Consider the following 21,930-nt stretch of genomic DNA (forward strand, 5'->3'; position numbering starts at 1 on the left):
GGGTGTTCATTATTTATTTCTCCATCCCTTTGTCTCATCATTCATCATCTTTTTAATTAGTTCTTTCAAATCTCAATCATGTTACACCGCATAAAATTAGTAAAACCTTTCATTTTATTTATTAGAATATTCATTATAATATTTGCTAATATTATTAATTAATTGTAAAACTTACACACCCTCTTACTGGTGGCGGGAAATTTGATAATTTCTTCAGTCTGATTTGGGATTTGGGAAGTTTGATATATTATGTAAGTGTTCTTTCTCTTTCAATTGCGTATAATATAATCTGGGCTTTTTTCTATCTGTTCTTTAGTCTGTGTTTGGGGATTGGAGAAGGAAAGAGATTTGTTTTCACATGGCTATCAGGCAATGGCCTCCTGCTACATTAAATTCTAATTAGATTCGTTTTTATCAAATTTGCTTTATTTAGTTGCACCAACAAAAAACAAAAAAAAAAAAAAAAAAAAAATTACTTCTATGCAATATTTAGTTTCTGATAGATTTCATATCGATTTTGGTCAGTCTTCGACGCATCCATCATCACCTTAAGGGTTTTGGACTTTTGGGTAGAAATACGAGGGCTTGAGCCCCACGAGGAGCAAAGTTCGTTTTTACTTGTGTATTTTTCATGAATAGTTGTGTTTTTTTTTTTTTTACTTGTTATATTCTTTATTTAATGATTACGACTGACCAAAAAGTATCAATATGTTTCTTTATTCTTGTCATTTTCTACTTATAAGTTATAATTCTCATATATATATTTCTCTGTGCCTACAAGGCTACAACAATGTATCAACTGGCAAGTAATTAAAGATGGAAGAATATAAGTTAACCTGATTGATGGGAGTCCTCTTTTCACTTTGTGACAAGGGTTATATTATTGCCTCTTGTAAAGTAGTAACCCCGATATGTCTCACTTGTGCGAGGAATATTATCTAACCTTTGAAAAAATTAATTAAAGATGGGGAAGTACTAGAGATAAAGTAATGTTTATATTTACTTGTTTCGTTTGCTTGTTGTTTTTACATAAGAACTAGGAGAAGAATGTTAGACAATAATCGTATGGGAAAATAACAAAAATTTATAGTTAGGACATTGATGAAAAATGAAAATATTAGTAAACTTTTATGTGTAGGTCATGATTATCAAATAGGGAAATTTAGCAAGTTAGTTGGTCACATGATGAATAAATTTACGTTTGGTCAACTATGACCCAAAGTTGACCAAACTGTCACTGAATTTGATCATGAGTGGGAGAATTTTTTTTAGTGATATTTGATGATCTTTTTAAGTCATTAGTAAGGATGCTCAAATACTACTTTTTAGAATATAATGATTCTAATCAAAGAAAAGTTGTCCAACGACAACTCGCGACATGTGAATATCAAACAATTAAATGAAAACAGAGTTGGTAAAATATACTCTGCAAATAGAATAATTTTTGGCTAGTGGAAGGAATATGCTAGTTAATTAGTTATGACATTTGTCATGATCAAATCCTATAACTATAAGGGGCTCTTTGAAGATGGAGAATCACTTATATTTCCATCAACCCTCAATGTGCGTGATATGCCGAGATCTAAGTGAATTAAGATAGAAAATTTATGATAATATTATTATTATTCATTGTTGGAAATAAACATGATGTATTATGGCAAGCATGCTACGGTCAGTTCATACGTAGTTCGATGCTTATCACTAAATTTTAAATGCTTGAAGGACAACGTTGAACCTTTTTTTAGTGTATTTTGGTTTGGTTCAAGTAGGTAGCAAACTTTCAAAAAATTTGATTTCTTTATTCTACTATAATTCCCCACTTCTGTAACGTTGTTCTATTTAAGCAAACCTTTTTTTTTTTATCCAAATGAGGTACAAATACCCATTAGAAAGCAAACTTTTCGTAAGTGTATAGTTTGGTTTGAGTTAGTCTTGTAACAGACCGCCTATTTTTAAATTAAAATTAGGCAATGACAAATTCTATATTAAAAGCATATTTAGTCCAATAGTGATTAGATTGATTTCTTTCAGTGACTAGTTTAATCCATTTGGTGATTAAGTCTACTTTTATATTAAAATTAGACCATCTCTTTTAATAATTAGCGATAACGTTTTTAAGTCTATTGATACACAATTTTAAAAGATATGACCATATAGAATTTTCTTAAATTTATATTAATGTTTAGGAACATAATATCATATTCTCATAATTTTGTATTATAAAAGAGCGTGAAAAGATCTGGAAAACCTTATAATATAGTATTTAAAGAAATATAAAGTATTTTTTTTGTTATCATGTCATGCATAAGTAAGGCCAATCATCAATTTATGATAAAGTGATGAGACAAGAAAAAGCTATGTTTATTTGGTGATAAATTCTACCCTTTCCTGCTCCCATTTCTAGAATGTAGGCACCCGCTCACGAAAGCTCACATTTCATGTTTTTCTTAGCTTTTAGAAATTATACTTTATGTGCATCAGCCAAATGCTCTGCATAGCTTGTAACACTTTCATTCCCACTAGATTGGCTAAAAGTTGGTACCTTTTGGGTAATCATATTAAATGTACCCCACTTTATTTCAATTATTGTTATTGATTTGATTTGTGTGATTTTGCTTTAAATTATTTTTCTCACTTTTTTTCACAGGAAGTTGAAGTCAACTCTTATGATATGTTAATAAATAAGAAGTGAGTGTGGAAGATCTATGTGCAATATTGTGAAAAACATCAAATATGTCTGCTAATTCTTGGATCACTTCTCTTTCATGTTCAAACCCATTTTCTTCATCTTCATCTTCATCTTCATCTATATTACAATGGACCCAATTCATACTCCTTTCTCCATGTCCTCAAAGAGCTTTGCTTACTTCAATTGATGCCATCTTCTTGCTTGTGGTCTTTGGCATCTTTCTTTACCAATTTATTTCTAAGGTCATCTTGGGGAACCATCATGAGTCCAGCATTGGGAAAAGTTCCACAACATCGAACCGAGCTCGTGTTGAGACAAATGTTTGGTATAAACTATCCCTCATTGTAACCATTTTGTTAGCATTTCTTTATTTATTAGTTGCTATTTTAGCTTTTAGTAGTGCAACTCATGAGTATTCATGGAAAGTAGTGGATGGAACATTTGGAATTGCTCAAGTTGTAACTTATGTTGTGATAGTGATCTTAATTGCTCATGAGAAGAGGTTTGAGGCAGCTAAGCACCCATTCGTGCTTCGAGTTTATTGGGTTGCTAGCTTCTTAATTTATGCCCTGTTTGTAGCTTCGGCTTTGATCCGTTATATTTCGTACAAAGAAGGTGTTGGATTTGATTTTTTGAGGTTGGAGGACATAGTATCCTTTGTTTCTTCCGCTCTTGCGATTGTTCTTCTTGTGGTTGGATTTAGAGGGTCAACAGGCATAGTGATGCCACGGCATGAGGGTTTGTCATTAGACAATGGAACTTCACTAAGTGAGCCCCTTTTGGAGAAACCGAATGTTAGTGGTTTTGCTAACGCTTCATTAGTTTCGAAGGTTTTTTGGTTATGGATGAACCCCCTACTTAGTAAAGGATCCAAAACGCCTCTTACATTAAATGATGTACCATCTCTTTCACCACAACATAGAGCTGAGTTGATGTCCAACCTCTTTGAATCAAAGTGGCCTAAACCACATGAAAAGTGCCAAAACCCGGTTAGAACCACCCTTATAAGGTGTTTCTGGAAGGAACTTGCATTTACTGCTATCTTAGCAGTTATTCGAGTTTGTGTAATGTATGTTGGTCCTGTTCTTCTTCAGAAATTTGTTGACTTTACTTCAGGTGTGAAAAGCTCTCCCTATGAAGGGTATTACTTGGTCCTCATTCTTCTTGTTGCAAAGTCGATAGAGGTATTAACCTCACATCAATTCAACTTTAATTCTCAAAAGATTGGTATGTTAATTCGTTCTACCCTTATCACCAACTTGTATAAGAAAGGGCTAAAATTAACATGCTCGGCAAGGCAGGCTCATGGAGTTGGACAAATTGTGAATTATATGGCTGTTGATGCTCAGCAGCTCTCTGATATGATGCTCCAGCTTCACGCCATTTGGCTGATGCCTTTGCAACTTTCGGTGGCATTAGTTCTTCTCTACAACTATGTTGGTTTAGCTATGATCACCGCGTTTGTTGGAATCATTGGGGTTTTATTGTTTGTTTTCTTTGGCACAAAGAGGAATAATAGGTTCCAGTTTAATTTGATGAAGAATCGTGACTCTCGAATGAAGGCTACAAACGAGATGCTTAATTATATGCGAGTGATCAAGTTTCAAGCATGGGAAGAGCACTTCAACAGCAGGATCCAATCATTTCGGGATTCAGAGTATGGTTGGCTAGCAAAGTTCCTGTATTCTATAGCAGGCAATATCGTGGTGATGTGGTCCACACCTATATTGATATCAAGCCTGACATTTGGCACGGCTATCCTTTTGGGAGTCCCCCTTGATGCAGGGAAAGTATTCACGACTACAACAATTTTTAAGATGTTGCAAGAGCCAATCAGAACTTTCCCTCAGTCTATGATCTCAATTTCACAAGCTATGATATCACTCAAAAGGCTAGATGATTTTATGATGAGTAAGGAACTGGCGGAGGAATTGGTGGAGCGAATTGAGGGCTGTGATGGTGTAACCGCTGTAAAGGTTGAACATGGTGTCTTTAGCTGGGATGATGAAGATGGAGAGGAGATACTAAAAGATATAAATGTAGATATAAAGAAAGGGCAGCTTGCTGCTATAGTCGGTACTGTAGGATCAGGGAAGTCATCATTTCTTGCTTCGATTCTCGGTGAGATGCACAAAATAAGAGGAAAGGTATAACAGTTTGCATATACTTACATAGTAACTTGGATAAAATATACTTTATAAATGGTTAAAATTTTCCTCTGCAGGTAAGAGTTTGTGGGACTACAGCTTATGTAGCACAATCATCATGGATACAGAATGGAACCATTGAAGAGAATATCCTGTTTGGTTTGCCTATGAACAGAGAAAAATACAGAGAAGTTATCAAGGTTTGCTGCTTGGAGAAGGATTTGGAAATGATGGAATTTGGGGATCAGACTGAAATCGGAGAACGTGGCATCAATCTTAGTGGTGGCCAAAAGCAACGGATACAACTTGCTAGAGCTGTCTATCAGGACTGTGACATTTATCTTCTTGATGATGTCTTTAGTGCCGTTGATGCTCATACTGGATCGGAAATTTTTAAGGTCAGTGATGTTTTTTTTCGCTTGATCATGTTTCTTTTACTTGAAGTGATTTTTGTTTATTATATAATCTTTAGAGGTTAGTTAGGGGGCGTTTGGTTCATATAGTGGTATGAGTTTGAAATCAGGAATAAAATCATGGTGGTATAGGTTTGGAATTTGATACCTAATACCATGTGTTTGGTTTTATTTGGGGAAGAAGTTTTATGTAAATTGAGATAATAGTCACCCGACCTTGTCTACAAACTATGAAACCTTTGGCACAACCTTTAAGTTTAGGTCTTTGTTTAATTGATCAAATTTTCTTACGATACAACAAGTAGGTTACACTGCTACAAGGAGTTGACATGCCTAATATCCTAAAACCCTGACCCATTTTAGGTACAAAAGAAATAAGAGGCTCCCACCATGCAAAAGTATCTTCTCGAGATTTTTTTTTTGTCTTAACAGAAAATCTATGGACATGTCACAAATAAACATTCTAGCATGTATTAGTGCGTTACTTGAAACTACCAATATTTGCATCTGGACAAAACGGATGATTAGGAGAAATTGATATCATAGCAAGAGTGGCCATAAACTCTAGGAGATTGTAAAATCAAACATCAAAGCACCCTTATCATTTAAAGTAGCCAATTGACTGATTTCGTTAAAATATAATAACAAAAATCTTACAATCAGAGATTTTAACCTTGCAAGTCCTTACACTAGCCAGCACCCAGTAGGATTACCCTATATACAAGCTGCTTACACCAGGTCAAATGGAAATTAGTCTAGGATTGGGAAGGCAAGGCCTTGAAGTCAATGGAATACAAAGTCAACTATTGAAGGCTAATAATCTCAACATATGAGAGCAACTTCAAGGGTGAGCATTAGGGACTTGCTAACAAATAAAAACAAAGTTAAGCAATTAGCCCAACCATTGAAGTGAGTAGCTGAAATTTCATTTGCTAGTCAATATAGTTTAACTAAGTCAATTTGCTTGAGCTAAAGTTGTGGGTCCATGTGGCAATTTTGGTAAATAATTTCTATATTTTTATCTATAAAAAAAACTATCTTACTTCAAGTGGAACCTACTCAAGCAACAAGTATATTAGCTAACCATTTTGGGAGTTTTGGCTTAAAGTTGAGTTAGCTAGAAAACCTAGATGGCACTTTAAACCAACTTTCATTTTGTTTAACCATTGGATTTGCTCTCAGCTAAAGGAAATGGTGTGCTGGCCGACGGGCAAAAAGAATGATGAGATGGCAAAACAAGATTAGTCCTTGACCTTTTGTAATTAGTTATCTAGGGGTTGTACGCAGGGGCACAGATCTATTAAGTAACAAGGGGTAGCATATGCTGCCCCTAAAAAAAATAAAAATAAAAATGGCTGGAAAAAACTGAAAAAGAATTAAATAGGTATATATAAAATAAACCAGCAACATATATTTGTATAGTTCAGCGTGTCGTAGTGATTGGTTGTCTCAACATGTATTTATTATGTCCAGCAACCCAGGTTCGATTCTCGTATTCTACTCTCTTTTATAGATAGTTTTGGTACATTCTTTCATTAATAACCCCATTCTTCTAGTTCTAGTTGTGGTTGTTCTTTTTTTCCCCATTTTCTCCTTTTTTTCCCCTTATCTTTTCCATCTTCTTTAAAATCTCAAATAAATTTGTGAGTTCTAAGTAGCATATCATAACAAACTTTATTTTAAGGAAAATTTCCAGTACTACTATAAAAAAATTTCACATTTATCAATACACAATTTTAACTATCAATATATATATATATATATATATATATATAATATATATATATATATATATATATATATATATATATATATATATATTATATATATATATATATATAAATAAACTAGTAAGTGTTTTATAAAGTTGATATTTTGTTACAGTTGGTAACATAATAGGACATTTTCTTACCATCAGTACTACAAATTGCACCACTCTGTATACCAATTGAATATAACCCATGAATTAATACAAAAAATTATTTAATTGGTATGAATAGAGAAAAATTATCATAAATAACCCCTTTCGCATAGCCCAAACTTTCAAGTACAATTGAAAAGAATTAACTAGTCATGGGAAATAATTTCCTATACTAATATCATGCCCTTATTTAAAAAAGAGCTATAAGTATTTAACGTGTATTATATTTCAGTATTATCATCGCTCTTTAATAGTTATTTTTTGCTACCATGCTTGGGAATCCTGGCTTCGTCCCTGGCTGTACGTAGATCTTGTTGACCTCAAGTAGTTTGTCTTTTAGATAATAATGTAGTTTTCCTTTCCTGGAGGACTATTTAAAGGCCCCCTATCTCTACATCTAATTCTCTAAAATTATCATTGTCATATTAATTAGATTATTGTCCTCACAATTATCCTTCTCTTTTGGTTGATTTTCTGGCATAGACTAGCTTAATCTCCATTTCATTGTGAGATCAGATTGAGCATACTGGTCAAATGCATCATTAAAGAGAAAATGGTGCACAGTAGGAACATTGATAGTGATCTAATAAACACTAACTTACATAAGTTAGAGGAACTCTCAAAAATCTTTTAGATAAAGGTAATTAAATAACTGAAACATGTAATAATAATTTTGCAAATATTACAAAGGATGCTCAATCTATTGGTGATTTAAATGATCTAATTATGGGGTTATCCCTACAAGTTAGCCAGGTTAACACCTAGAAATGATAGAGCTCCAGAACACTCAAATCATTATTCCACTATGTTAACGAAAGTAGAATTTCTCCAAGTTTGATGGTAATGATTTGAAATCTTGGTTATACAAGTGTAACCAATTTTTTGAGTTGGATAATGTGACTGATAGCAATAGAATTAAACTAGCTGCTATTGATGTGGAAGAAGAGCATTACTATGGCATCAAACTTACATGAAAAGACTTAAAAACATTCCACCTACATGGGCTAAGTATACTGAGGATATACATGTCAGGTTTGGAGAGTTGTATGATGACCCTATGGCAGAGCTTAAAGCTCTATTGCAAATAGGTACCGTTTAGGAGTATCATGACACCTTTTGATGCACCAGTGAGTAGGTTTGATCTGACTGAAGAGCATCAGCTCAGTTGTTACCTTAGTGGGCTGGAAGAGGACATCCAGATAAGTGTGAGGAGGTTGACACCAAAATCTGTCCAGCATGCCAGCAGGGAGTAGAGCCCTGTGTTTGACAAAATTGCAAGAACCTTTCTGGCAAGGCTAAGAAGAACAAAAAGCCACCTTTATTACCTAACCCCACCAGTCACAAACCTATAGCTAACTCACCTTCTTTCATAAAATCCACCCCCTCCAAACCCACACCAAACATCAAACCCACATAAAAGAACCCTTTCCCAGTTTAATGAAAAAAGAGCCAAGAATCTTTGTTTCTGTTGTAATGAGAGATATGAACCCAGGCACAAGTGCAAGAGCAAAAGAGCACAACTCTACCACTTGGAAGTAGAGCGATGAGATAATGAGGAGATGGAAGACAAACAGAATGAAAGTGTGACTGTGTGTGCACAAATCTCCATCTAGGCCTTAGATGGGGCCACCTCCTTCCGGACCATGAGAGTCATTGGGTACCATGGGAAAAGGCCCTCTAGCTACTTATAGACAGTGCGAGTACCCACAACTTCATTGATATTTCTATAGTTGTTAAGCTAGACTGTAAGGTGGAGACAATCTCACCTATATGAGTTAAGGTGGCTGATGAAGGCCACTTGCAATGTAATACCACAATTGGAGGATTTCATTGGAAAATATAAGGCATATAATTCATTACTAATGTTCTACTCCAGCCTTTAAGTGGGAGTAGTGGGAGTGATTTAATGTTGGGAATACAATGGTTCTCCCTCTTAGGACCACTATTATGGCATTTTATGAACTTGATCATGGAGTTCACTTATCTCGGAAAGAGGGTGAAGTTAAGAGGGGCAACTAAAAAGAAACTCAGGAGCATCAACGTGGACAGGTTGAGCAAGGTGATGAATCACTCTACACAAGAAGCTCCCCTCAGTTAGCTTCCTTGGGTGTGGATGACATTGCTAACCTCCCTAAATCTCTGCACACCTTGTTACATGAATATGAAGGAGTCTTTATGGCCCTTGAGGAATTACCACCTCCAAGGGAAGGGTTTGACCACCGCATACCTCTAAAGGAGGGCAATGAAGCTGCCATATAGGACATTGTGCTGCAAAAATATGTAATTGACGAGATGATTTAGTAATTACTGGATCAAGGGGTGATAAGGCACAGTAAGAGCCCTTTTGCAACACCCATTGTCCTGGTCAAAAAAGAGATGGATTGGAAAATGTGTGTTGATTACAGGAACCATAACAAAGCTAATATTAAAGATAAATTCCCTATTCCAGGAATTTCTAGATGAATTGTACGACATTTAACACTTTTCTATATTTGACTTAAAATCTGGTTACCACGAGATTAGAGTCCATCCATAAGATATCCACAAAATAACTTTCAAGACCCACTTTGGTCACTTTGAGTACCTAGTGATGCCATTTGGCCTCACTAATTCCCCTTTCACTTTCCGAGCCCTCATGAACCATAAATTCAAGTCGTACCTAAGAAAATTTGTCTTAGTTTTCTTGGATGACATCCTAATCTATAGCCTTTCATGGGATGCACAAACTCACCCACCTCAGAGCAATGTTATGCCTCATGGTTACCCATTCCCTTCATGCCAACCTAAAAAAATTCTTATTTGGTGCTACTAGGCATTTTATCTTTCAGCAGGGTGTACAAACTGAACCAAACCAGACCAAATTAGTGCACTTTTAGACTCGCCAGCACCCAAGAACCTTAAACAACAAAGAGGCTTCCTAGGCTCCAGAGGCTACTACAGGCGCTTTGTGAAGGATTATGGCAAAATTTGTATGGCCCTCACTAGTCTATTGAAGAAGGATGCCCTCACATGGGATACTCAAGCTGATCAAGCCTTTTCCCAACTCAAACCCGTTATGACCACCCCGGCTACCAGTTTTGGCCCTTCCTTATTGAGACTGATGCTTCAGGGGAGTAGTTCTTATGTGCCACCTTAATGATTACATCTGTAAAGCTTTCTCAAACTCTCACACTTACTCCTTTATGCTTGTGAGAGAGAAATGCTGGCTATTGTATTTGCACTTCAAAAATGTTAGCACAACCTGTTGATGTAGCCATTTGTCATAAGAACAACCCAACAAAGTCTAAGTATATATCACAAGCTTGCTACCCCTTTTCAGCAAAAACGACTTATGAGCTTGCTTGCCTTTGATTACACTGTTGAATACAAGACAAGGGCTTAAATTTAAAGTTGCAGATGCTCTATCTAGGGCCTATGGGTATCAACTCATGGCTAATGTTGTCTCTGCTATACACTCCTCTCTATTAGAGACACTACAGGGATTCTGGCACCAGGATCCTCAATGCAAGCAATTAATTGAAGAAGTCAGCATAAACCCTACCACTCATCCTCACTATTCTTGGCAAAATAACTTATTGAAAAGGAAAGAAAAGGTAGTAGTAGGTACGCTAGCACATGATACTCATTTAGATGCATGGCTCCCCATAAGGGGGCTTTCAGGGGTAGATGCCACTTATAAAAAGGTGAAAACCCTTTTCTTTTAGCATGGCCTGAAACGAACCATTGCAGATTACATTAAGCAATGCATCACTCGTCAGAATAGTGCTTACGCGGGTTTACTGCAACCACTACCTATTCCTAATTTCCTACTGCTGAGTGGGAATAAATCACTATAGATTTCGAAGGATTTCCTATGTCCCAAGGCAAAGAAGTGATAATGATGGTTATTGATAGGCTAAGCAAATATACACACTTTTGTGCTTTGTCACATCCCTTCATTGCACTCAAGGTGTCCCAATGCTTCCTAGATAACATCTATAAGTTACATGGGTTCCCTCACAACATAGTATCAGACGGGGACAAGGTGTTCATGAGCACCTTTTAGTCTGAATTCATGAAGTTGCAAGAGGTCCAACTCAAGCTATCTAGATGACCAATTTGAGGTCCTTAACAGATGCTTGGAATCCTACTTGAGGTGCATGTATCATGAAGATCCTCACCAAGGAAAAAGCTTGCGTTCGCAGTCGCAATAACGGTAACGTTTGTGTTGTCGAAAGCAGCATGTAACGGATGAATGGAACAAATCGCGGCCGACATGGCGACATTAATATGTTCTACCTTGGTTGCATTTTTTTTAGTTTGTGAAGCATTACTACAACATAATATAATCAAATCTATCAGAATATCATGTTTCATCAGATATATAGTTAATTCATATAATATTTTTGGCCAATGTTTGAAAAGAACGGACGTAACGGGGATAAAAACGTTCTAACGCGGCTAGTTCACGTTATAGAACGGACAATACGGCGAGATGTGATTTTTGTTATAGTGTTCTATAATGGAATTTATGAAACGACAAATCCAAATCCTTCATGTTTTGTAACGAGACGGGAGAATTTTAATTACATGCTCCTCACACCTGGGCTAAATGGTTACCTATAGCTGAGTATTATACCAACTTCCACACTGCCATCAAGAAGACTCCATATAAAATCATGTATGGTCAAGCTCCACCCCTTCACAAACCCTACATTACTGGCACTAGTGTGGTAGACACAGTGGACAAGAGCCTCCAGTAAAGGTAAGCCACCATCATGACACTTAGAGAGCAGCTGTGTAAACCCAAAACAGGATGAAGCAACTAGCAGACAAAGGTAAGTTTGAAAGACACTTTCTAGAAGGTGCCTGGGTCTATCTTAAGCTTTAGCCATGCAGACAATTCTGGGTTATTGCTAGGACCTCCAAAGGCTCGTTGCTAGTATTTTGGTCCCTACTTAATTATCAAAAAGTGGGTTCAGTTGCTTACACATTACAACTTCCTACCACTTTCGAAATTCATCCTACCTTCAACGTCTCCCTCCTAAAAAACACCATGGCAATGCCCCTCCCACACCTCCTGAATCCACCCCTTACACATATGAAGCTGTGCTAGACAAGAGGATTATTAAAAGAAACAACCAAGCTGTGGTTCAATGCTTGGTCCAATGGTCTCATCTACCTCCTGAGGTGGCTACTTGGAAAGATGCTGTTATCATTGAGGAAACACATCCTACATTTGATCCTTGAGGTCAATGATCCTCTCATGGAGGGAGCATGATGCAATACTTGCACCAGGTCAAATGGAAATTAAGTCAAGGCCTTGAGGTCAATGGAATACAAAGTCAACAATTGAAGGTTAATAATCGCAACATATCAGCTGAAGGAAGGAAATGGCGAGCTTGCCAACGGGCAAAAACAATGATGAGCTAGCAAAACAGAATTAGTCCATAACTCTCTGTAATTAGTTATCTATGGGGCTATAACTAGATCTTGCTGACCCTCAACTAGTTTGTCTTTTAGCTAACGTTAAAATAGATTGAAGGGAAAGGTTCTCATTATTATTGACCCTAAAAGGGATATTTATAGTACATCATATAAAACCTAACTTAAGTAGAACTAGGAAAACATATCATAATCTAAATATAATACTAATAATATACTTACCTAATATCATAAGGAACTATACTCGTTTCCTTATTAGTGTAATTTACCATAAGTCTAATACTCCCCTTAATTGTAGAGTAGTAACACGAACACTACGATTGAAAAAAATATAAAAGAATTACTAGGAGACCAGTAAGACGTGAATCAAAATCAACGCCATCAATAACCACCCTTTAGGATTAGAGACAACCAATAAACACCATTTTGGATTAGGGATAACTAAGAAATACCCTTTTTGGATTATGGACAACCAATCAACCTTCATGATCCAATTCATCACTTAGGTCATCAACGATGCACAACCACACCAACACGATGCTCAATAGCACCAACACAATAACTTGGATGGGCCAACATAACGCATCACAATAACGATGCGTAACCGCACAAACCCAACTAGGGTTTGTAGAAATGATGCACAACTGCATCAACCGAACAAAGCAGATAAATCTCGCACATAGTAGATGCTAAGAATAGGGAACGTGACAGCAACAGATTTGATCAAACAAAACCAGGCCAGAAAGACAAACACCCACGCAGGACAAGACTGCACACTTGTAGAAGAGAAGACAACACATACCACTCGAACACGACTTGTTTTGTTAATCTAAAGTAGACGAACAACATAGATACACCGCAAAAATTAAACTAAGAAACAAAATCATCAACACTAACTTTAATTCATTACCGCCAAAAACGAAATCTCAGGTGGTAAATCATGAAACAACAAATTGAGAAAAACCTAGAAATCTGCAAACCCACAAACTTGGGACAAGTGCAATTTATATTAGGAGAGATAAAGTAGAAGTCTTTCTTATCTCACAACCCACATATGGATTCAGATATCCTTAGACAGATATATTCTCGCATACCTGTGCAAGACCGACAACAATAGATGAACAAAGGTACAGCACCGAAACGGAGAAAAAAAACACACCAATAGATGAAAGTGAACGGGCCAAGAAGATGCCAAAGGCACAGTAAGAGCACCACACCAACAGCAGTGGAAAAACTTACTAGTAAACCATATTCAAAAACTACTTTGAAGAGAAACAGTAACGGTAAGAGAGAGCCATGCGTGGTTTTAACAAAAAAAAATCTACTTTTAAGACACTACGATGGTGCCAACAAACAACATCGATGGTTAAACTAAAGATGGTGAAAGAGGGAAAAAAAAAAAATTCTCAACTTTGAAGGGAAAAGTCCAGTAGGTGGGTTTAAAACTCAAACCCACGGCAAGAGAACAATATTTTCGAGTTTTACCCAAGATCTTAACTTGAATGTTAAAAGATGGGAAGGAAAAAGTTTTCACTAGAGGGGATATTTATAGTTAGTCATATAAAATCTAATTTAAATAATAATCGTAAGAAAACTATACTCATCTTCTTATTAGTTTAAGACTCTAATATAATATACTTACCATAACTCTAATCGCTAACAGTGTAATTTTCCCTATCTGGCATAGTCTAGCTCAATCTCCATTTTTTTGTGAGATCAGATTGAGCATACCAGTCTGAGCAATCAGATTGCATCACTGCTATTCAAGGTCTACTCAAGCAAGTTGGAAACTTTAAATGTGGTGTCTGAACAATAATGAATTATGTCATATATACTAGTAGTGCTTCAATTTGGGGACACTATAATTTATCTTAATGGGGAATCAGAGATTTTTTAATAGTCTGATACTCTGGTTTCCACTTAATGACTTGTTTACATATCTGATTTTCTTGTGCTTTAGAACTTGAGGAACAAATACATTAACAAATGTAGGCTCTTTACTACGTTTCTAAGTTTTTCTTTGATTTACGGCAGGAATGTGTAAGAGGAGCTCTCAAGGACAAAACAATCATACTTGTGACCCATCAAGTGGACTTTTTGCATAACATTGACCTTATTATGGTGAGCCATTTCTTTTTACCAATATTTCAGGTCACCAAAATAATTGTTCTTTCAATGACAAAATTTGTTGCCTGATCAGGTGATGAAAGACGGTATGATTGTGCAAGCAGGAAAATATGCTGATCTTTTGAAAGCAGGAACAGATTTCAATGCACTTGTTGCGGCCCATGACACATCTATGGAACTTGTCGAAGCAGGCAACAACACTGAGCTTCCAGAAGATTCTCCACGACAACAGAATTCTCCTAAAGCATTACCTAATCACAGTGAGGGTAACGGCGTGAGCAGTTCTTTGACTAGATCTAAGTCAGATACAAGACAGAAATCAGATAAGGGAGATGCTAAACTCATCAAAGAGGAAGAGAGAGAAACTGGGAAAGTCAATTTGCGTGTGTACAAGGACTACTGCACAGAAGCTTTTGGATGGTGGGGTGTTGTGCTTGCTTTGCTGTTATCTATTTCGTGGCAATTAACTATGATGGCTGGTGATTACTGGCTGGCTTATGAAACAGCTGCAGAGCGTGCCTCATTGTTCGCACCTTCTTTCTTTATTACTATCTATTCTATTATTGCACTATTTTCTGTTGTATTAATAGTTGCAAGATCCTTCTTTATTACTTTGTTTGGGCTGAAGACAGCCCAGATGTTCTTCACTCGGATTCTTCACTCTATACTTCATGCTCCCATGTCATTCTTCGATACTACTCCTACAGGACGAATTCTTAGTCGGGTGAGCTTTCTTTATCCTTCAATTCTCTTGTAATATATTTTTCAATAGTCATTTATTATTCAGGTACCTAGAATGTCCTACTTTAGGTTTCATATCTTTCAGCTATGCCAACTACCAAGTTGATTTACTGATGCGAGCTTCCTATTGCTTTCAGGCATCTAGTGATCAGACCAATGTTGATGTGTTGGTACCTTTTGTTTTGAATCTTACAATTGCAATGTACGTCACATTGCTTAGCATCATCATTATCACTTGCCAGTATGCTTGGCCAACTGTCTTCCTCCTGATTCCGCTAGGCTGGCTGAATTTGTGGTACAGGGTAAGAGTACAGGCCGCTCCTTTCTTTCTCTGACTTTCTATGTTTGAAAAAGAATAAAAGAAGGGCGAAGATTTAATTAAAACAAAAGTGTAGGAAACATTCTCTTTTTATGCGGTTTTTGAGCCAAATTGGAATTTCTGGATCTCTATTTCTTCTTGAAATAAGGAGAAATCATGTATCATCAAGGCAAGAGCACTTTCTGAATCATTTTATGGGTTCATCAGTTTTACAACTAGATCATCTTCTTGGAATGCCATGGCCAAACATCTTATCTAATGCTAGGTGAAGTGTGTGATCTTTTACATTTGCGTAACAGGAATTTCCCAAATAAATTCACCCTTCTATATCAAGTAAACCTTTTCTTTTCTAGCCATCATGTTAATTCTTTTTTGACGTGATTAGCCAAACCCAAACATGGAAGATATTAAGGAGCAGAGGGGTTGGTTAGTGTATGAACAAAACCTTGTCATGTGCATATGGGAGATGATATGGGCTCTCCCATTTCCTGGTTTAATTGAATTCAGAGGATTGTTAACTAATAGTAGGTCTTATATGGTATTCTTGGTCAAATACAACTTTTATCATATATCAGGGTGTACCATGAGCATGGTACACCCAAGGCTCTTTTATTGCTCATTTGAAAAACTATAAATGAGCAACAATTGTAAAAGCTTCAAATAAGTTCCTTTCAAAAAAAGTTCCAAATAAGCAAATGAACAAAAAATAGCTTTGGATGTACCATGCACATAGTAAACCCGGGTGTATGGTGGATGAACTCAGCCTTCTAAAATTTGATTAGTCGCGTTCTGTTGATAAGCAATTTTATAAGGTTTTTGGTTTGTCATTTATCATGATATAATGAAGGAAATTCTAAAACCAATTTCATTCTGCACGTGAACTAGGCTGACGTGCAAGTCCTTAACATATGTAGGTGAAAAGAAAACTGCTCTTTCAGGATTTAATTTGATTAAAGCAGTTCTGAAATTGTCTCAGTCTGCGTAAATTCTACTAGCCATATACACTTTGCTGATGAGATGTGCTTGTTTTGCAGGCATATTATCTTGCAACTTCACGTGAATTAACTCGCCTTGACTCAATCACAAAAGCACCTGTTATCCATCACTTCTCAGAAAGCATTTATGGCTTCATGACAATACGTTGTTTCAGGAAGCAGGAAGGATTTACTCAAGAAAATGTGAATCGGGTGAATGCAAACTTGCGTATGGATTTTCACAACAATGGATCAAATGAATGGTTAGGTTTCCGTTTGGAACTGCTCGGGAGCTTACTCTTGTGCGCATCAGCCCTATGTATGATCCTGTTGCCTAGTAGTATCATCAAGCCAGGTTTATTTTCTAACTTCAGTAATATATATATTTTCAGTTTTTCACTTCTTCTCTAGAATCACTAAACTATGGTCCATATAAATAAAAATTCGGACAAAGCTGATCTCTAACATTGTATTTCAGAGAATGTTGGTTTATCACTATCATACGGACTGTCCCTCAATTCCGTGCTATTCTGGGCCATGTATACCAGTTGCTTTGTCGAAAATAGAATGGTTTCTGTTGAGAGGATAAGACAGTTTACTGAAATTGAACCTGAAGCTGCTTGGACTATCAAGGACCGTCAACCTCCTCCAAATTGGCCAACCAAAGGCAACGTCGAGCTTAAGGACTTGCAGGTCAGCCTAGTTGACAACTTGACATGCAGAATGAAATTCAACCATCTCTAATGATTTGTGTGTTGCTTGACGTGGAGTGTAAATTATGTTTAACAGGTCAGATATAGGCCCAACACTCCTCTGGTACTGAAGGGAATATCATTAAACATTAGAGGAGGAGATAAAATAGGCATTGTTGGGAGAACAGGAAGTGGAAAATCAACTCTTATTCAAGTGTTCTTTAGACTTGTTGAACCCTCAGCCGGGAAAATTATCATCGATGATATTGACATTTCAATTTTAGGCCTCCATGATCTTAGGTCTCGATTTGGGATCATTCCTCAAGAGCCTGTTCTTTTCGAAGGGACTGTTCGGAGCAACATCGACCCCATTTGTCAATATTCAGAGGAAGAGATCTGGAAGGTAATATCTCACTTAAGTCTCCAGTACTTGAAAGAGAAACACTGATTAATGCAACTAATAAGAGCTCTTTAAGGTTCGTTCGGTATCATTGTCAATTTCTGTTAGAAGTCATTAGGTTGTATATCAAACTTAAAATTACCCTTACTATACTAATCATGTTACCAAGGATGTCTTGGCCTAGTGGTTAAGATTGAGGTGCTGTGAACGATAGGTCACAGGTTCGAATCCCCCCTCCCCCCTTCTTTGTACTTTGTACTGCCTTCGTGGCTCATATGGATCAAAAAAAAAAAAAAATCATGTTTGACCGAATACTGAAAGCGAAAACAATAAAGAATAGACCTTTAGTTAGCAGTTTCAACTTATCAAACCCCTTGGGGCCTATTCGTTTTTTTTTTTTTAAAAAAAAAATTCAGTCTTCATTTACTTTTGGAAATTAAAAACAAAACACGGAAAACAGAATATTTGGTTCCCACACGTGACTTATGAAATGAAAAGTGGGAGCTTAATCATTGATCCAACATAACATCATTATTTAGTATTTCAAAATAACATATAATAACATCTTGTAATTATATCTGTTTTCATTTATATGGAACAAAATCAATGAAATAATAAAGGTGATAAAACAATAAAGATGAAGAAGTAAAGAACATAAGGATTTACGTGGTTCAGTCAAATTAGACCTACATCCAGAGGTGGGGAATTAGAACTTCTTTACTATAATGGAGAAAACCAGAGAGAATAATTACAAGGACTCTTAAGAATACTAGAGGCTAAAAGTGTCTCAAAAGTTGTGTGTTAAATAATGAACACCAGGAAGCCCTTTTATGACATAAAGAACCCTGTACAAAACCCTAAAAGATAACTCAAAACGAGAAAAATTGAAACCGCGTAAAAGCTAAGCCGCCCGATCGAGCGAGCAAATTCCTCAAGCCACTGACGTCGCAGGCCCGATCGATGTCTGCCCGGTCATAATTAGTGACGGACCCCTGATCGGGCGTACCCGCTCGATCCGGTCGGGCGGGCCTGCGAAAACCTATTTTGACGAAGTTTCAAGGCATCAACTTTAACAATATCTCATTAAAAGATTACACGAGTAGTTAGATACCTAACACATTAATGGTAATGATAATAGACTATTCGAGCCATAAACTCTTACTCCAATTTCTTGTATTTTTCAAATTATGATGTCGAATTTTTCCTCACAGGACAAAAATTTACGAAAAGACAAGCCGGGGCATCTCCCCGGACAGTCACTAGTTAAAACTAAAAATCCCCCCCCCCCCCCCCCCGAACACACCCCAAAAAAGAAACTAAAACCTGAAAACCTGGCAGTACAACTGGAAGACTCGTAAATTAGTGGCTATACTATCCATGTTAAAGGGTATTGGACATGATGCTTCTCAGAAACTAGCAAATTAACTTTTGTTTCATATTTCACAGAGCCTGGAACGCTGCCAGCTTAAGGATGTAGTAGCTTCCAAACCCGAAAAACTGGAAGCTCCTGGTATAATCACCATATTAGATTAATAGCGTCTGCAATAACTATGTTAAACTTGGAAGTTACTAATTTCTTTTTATATATGTGGCCAATATAGTGTCCGATGATGGAGATAACTGGAGTGTAGGGCAAAGACAACTTTTGTGCTTAGGCCGAGTGATGTTAAAGAAAAGCCGGTTGCTGTTTATGGATGAAGCAACTGCTTCTGTAGATTCTCAAACTGATGCCATGATTCAGAAGATAATCAGGGAAGACTTTGCGGCTTGCACAATCATCAGTATCGCACACAGGATACCGACAGTTATGGACTGCGATAAAGTTCTTGTTGTAGATGCAGGTATATACTAGGCTCATTTTGACCAATTGAGTGACTTAGTATTATAACTTTTGCTCAAACTGTATTAAAATTCGATGTGCGAAAACAATTCTATTGACAGGAAGAGCAAAAGAATTTGATTCACCAGCAAGATTGCTCGAGAGGCCGTCACTTTTTGGAGCTCTAGTACAGGAATACGCAAATCGCTCATCTGGTCTGTAATTTTGAGCACTGATTTTGTACTGCAGCCATGCTTATTGACAAATGCATTGGGAAAGCTAAAGCTTCATCCTCTGAAATTGAATGCATTATAGTTTTTGATTACATCGAGTTGATGCTTTTGAACTTGAAGATTACTATTTATTACACTAAATAGTTCTGTAGTTCGTGCTTTTTTTTTAGAATAGGGGATAAAAATGTACTTATTCAATCCCTTCTCGATATTCTAGTTCTATTACTTTCCAGTAATTAGCTATTACAACGTTAGCTACTACAACTCTTTTGGGCATTAGCTACATACTACAGCACTCATTCAATCCCTTCTCCACAATATCCAAAAAGATAACCCCAATACATGCCCCAAGATGGTTTGAACCAACTTAATTATTATAGCAGTTCCACGCAGGTCAATTTTCCATGAATCATAGCAAGAGATCTTATCTCAAAATTATGACCAACCATTTCTTCCGAAGAATAAAGTTTTATATCCCAAACAATTACGAGCTATATATCTGATTCATATAACAGCATAGGATGTATCAGAATCCAGACGAGCGATTGGAATACTCTTGAACCAATGCTCCAAACAGAGATGGCCGCCCGAGTAAATGTGATGGGGGATCATATTCCCTTGCTTTGCCTGTTCATGATTAACATAACATAAGCAAACATATCTGTAGTAAGTTTCTGATGAAGGCCAAAAGAAGCAAGTATATAATATACCTGCATCAATAACAAGAACTCTATCACAGTCCATAACTGTAGGTATTCTATGAGCAATGCTTATTATTGTACAAGCTGCAAAGTCTTCTCTAATAATCTTTTGAATCACAGCATCAGTTTGAGGGTCTACTGAAGCAGTTGCCTCATCCATAAACAAAACTTGGCTTTTCTTCAGCAATACTCGGCCTAAGCAAAGAAGTTGTCTCTGCCCCACGCTCCAGTTTTCTCCGTTATCAACCACTTTCAGAGGTTAACAAAGGAAAAAAAGGAAACTAAATGAGATGAATAAGAAATTTTATGTGTAACGATTTTAAGAAGTTACAAAGTTCAAGTGGTGAATAAAAAAAAAAGACTATCATACCAGGAGCATCAAGTTTTTCGGGTTTTGAAGCTACCACATCTCTAAGCTGGCATCGTTCCAGACTCTGAATGAAGCATATAATCAAGTAGCTTAGCTTACTTTCGATGATATATTCTAATACGCACTCCTAACGTCCTATGAATTCCTTTTTTTCAAATGTTTTTCTTTCGAACTTTTTCTAAAAGATGGCCTCACATCTGGCCACCCAATATTTTCTCTATACAACAAATAGATGCTAGCTTATCTTAGAAACGAAGGGAGTATGCCTCAATCATTTCAATTTACCTTCCAGATCTTGTCTTCTGAGTACTGGCTAGTAGGGTCAATGTTGCTCCTTACCGTCCCTTCAAAAAGAACAGGCTCCTGAGGGATGATCCCAAATCGAGACCTAAGATCATGGAGCCCTACCATTGATATGTCTATATCATCAATAATAATTTTGCCATTAGAGGGCTCGATGAGCCTAAAGAACACTTGAATCAAAGTTGATTTTCCGCTTCCTGTCCTCCCAACCACGCCTATTTTTTCTCCACCTCTAATACTTAATGTTATTCCCTTAAGTACAAGAGGAGCATTAGGTCTATATGTGACCTGTAAAATAAAAGCTTACACTTTCTAAGAGGCCTTCAAGCTGAATCAAAGCCAATATAGCAAATAGTACAATGTGATAGAAAACTTTAGTGTTTTTGTTCTTACACCTGCAAGTTATGTAGCTCAATATTGCCTAGAGCTGGCCAAGTTGGTGGAGGAACATGATCATTGTAAGTCCATGCAACTTCTGAAGGGATTTTAGTCAATTGCTTTATTCTCTCAACAGAAACCATTCTATTCTCCACAAAGCAGCTCATGTATATTGCCCAAAACAACACCGAGTTGAGGGACAACCCGTATGAAAGTGAAAAACCAACATTTTCTGAATCATGCAAAAAACTATCAACACTTTTTTTAATGCGCCATACA

The 21,930-nt window shown here is 36.7% G+C and overlaps 2 protein-coding genes across 3 annotated transcripts in view; one reads left to right on the forward strand and one right to left on the reverse strand.

Moving 5' to 3' along the window:
* LOC104899084 (ABC transporter C family member 14) lies at nt 1-19,991 on the forward strand. Its single transcript, XM_010686217.4, has 12 exons — nt 1-251; nt 2,648-4,836; nt 4,914-5,234; nt 14,629-14,715; nt 14,795-15,445; nt 15,600-15,764; nt 16,816-17,110; nt 17,234-17,448; nt 17,545-17,850; nt 19,294-19,357; nt 19,449-19,688; nt 19,789-19,991. The coding sequence occupies exons 2-12, from the start codon at nt 2,734-2,736 to the stop codon at nt 19,887-19,889; spliced, it is 4,548 nt and encodes a 1,515-aa protein (XP_010684519.2). The 5' UTR covers nt 1-251; nt 2,648-2,733; the 3' UTR covers nt 19,890-19,991.
* Nucleotides 19,850-21,930, reverse strand: part of LOC104899086 (ABC transporter C family member 14) — a 17,943-nt gene continuing 15,862 nt past the window's right edge. The window contains exons 8-12 of one of the 2 annotated variants that reach the window (XM_010686219.4): nt 21,669-21,883; nt 21,256-21,561; nt 20,971-21,034; nt 20,610-20,849; nt 19,850-20,526 (exon numbers count right to left, since the gene is read on the reverse strand). In XM_010686219.4, coding sequence (XP_010684521.1) covers nt 20,426-20,526; nt 20,610-20,849; nt 20,971-21,034; nt 21,256-21,561; nt 21,669-21,883 — 926 coding nt within the window. In that variant the 3' untranslated portion in view covers nt 19,850-20,425. Of the gene's footprint in view, nt 20,850-20,970; nt 21,035-21,255; nt 21,562-21,668; nt 21,884-21,930 lie in introns of both variants that reach the window. The other variant, XM_019250847.3, reaches the window with a different exon arrangement.

Source organism: Beta vulgaris, chromosome 7, assembly GCF_026745355.1.
Source record: "Beta vulgaris subsp. vulgaris cultivar EL10 chromosome 7, EL10.2, whole genome shotgun sequence".
NCBI lineage: Eukaryota > Viridiplantae > Streptophyta > Magnoliopsida > Caryophyllales > Amaranthaceae > Beta > Beta vulgaris.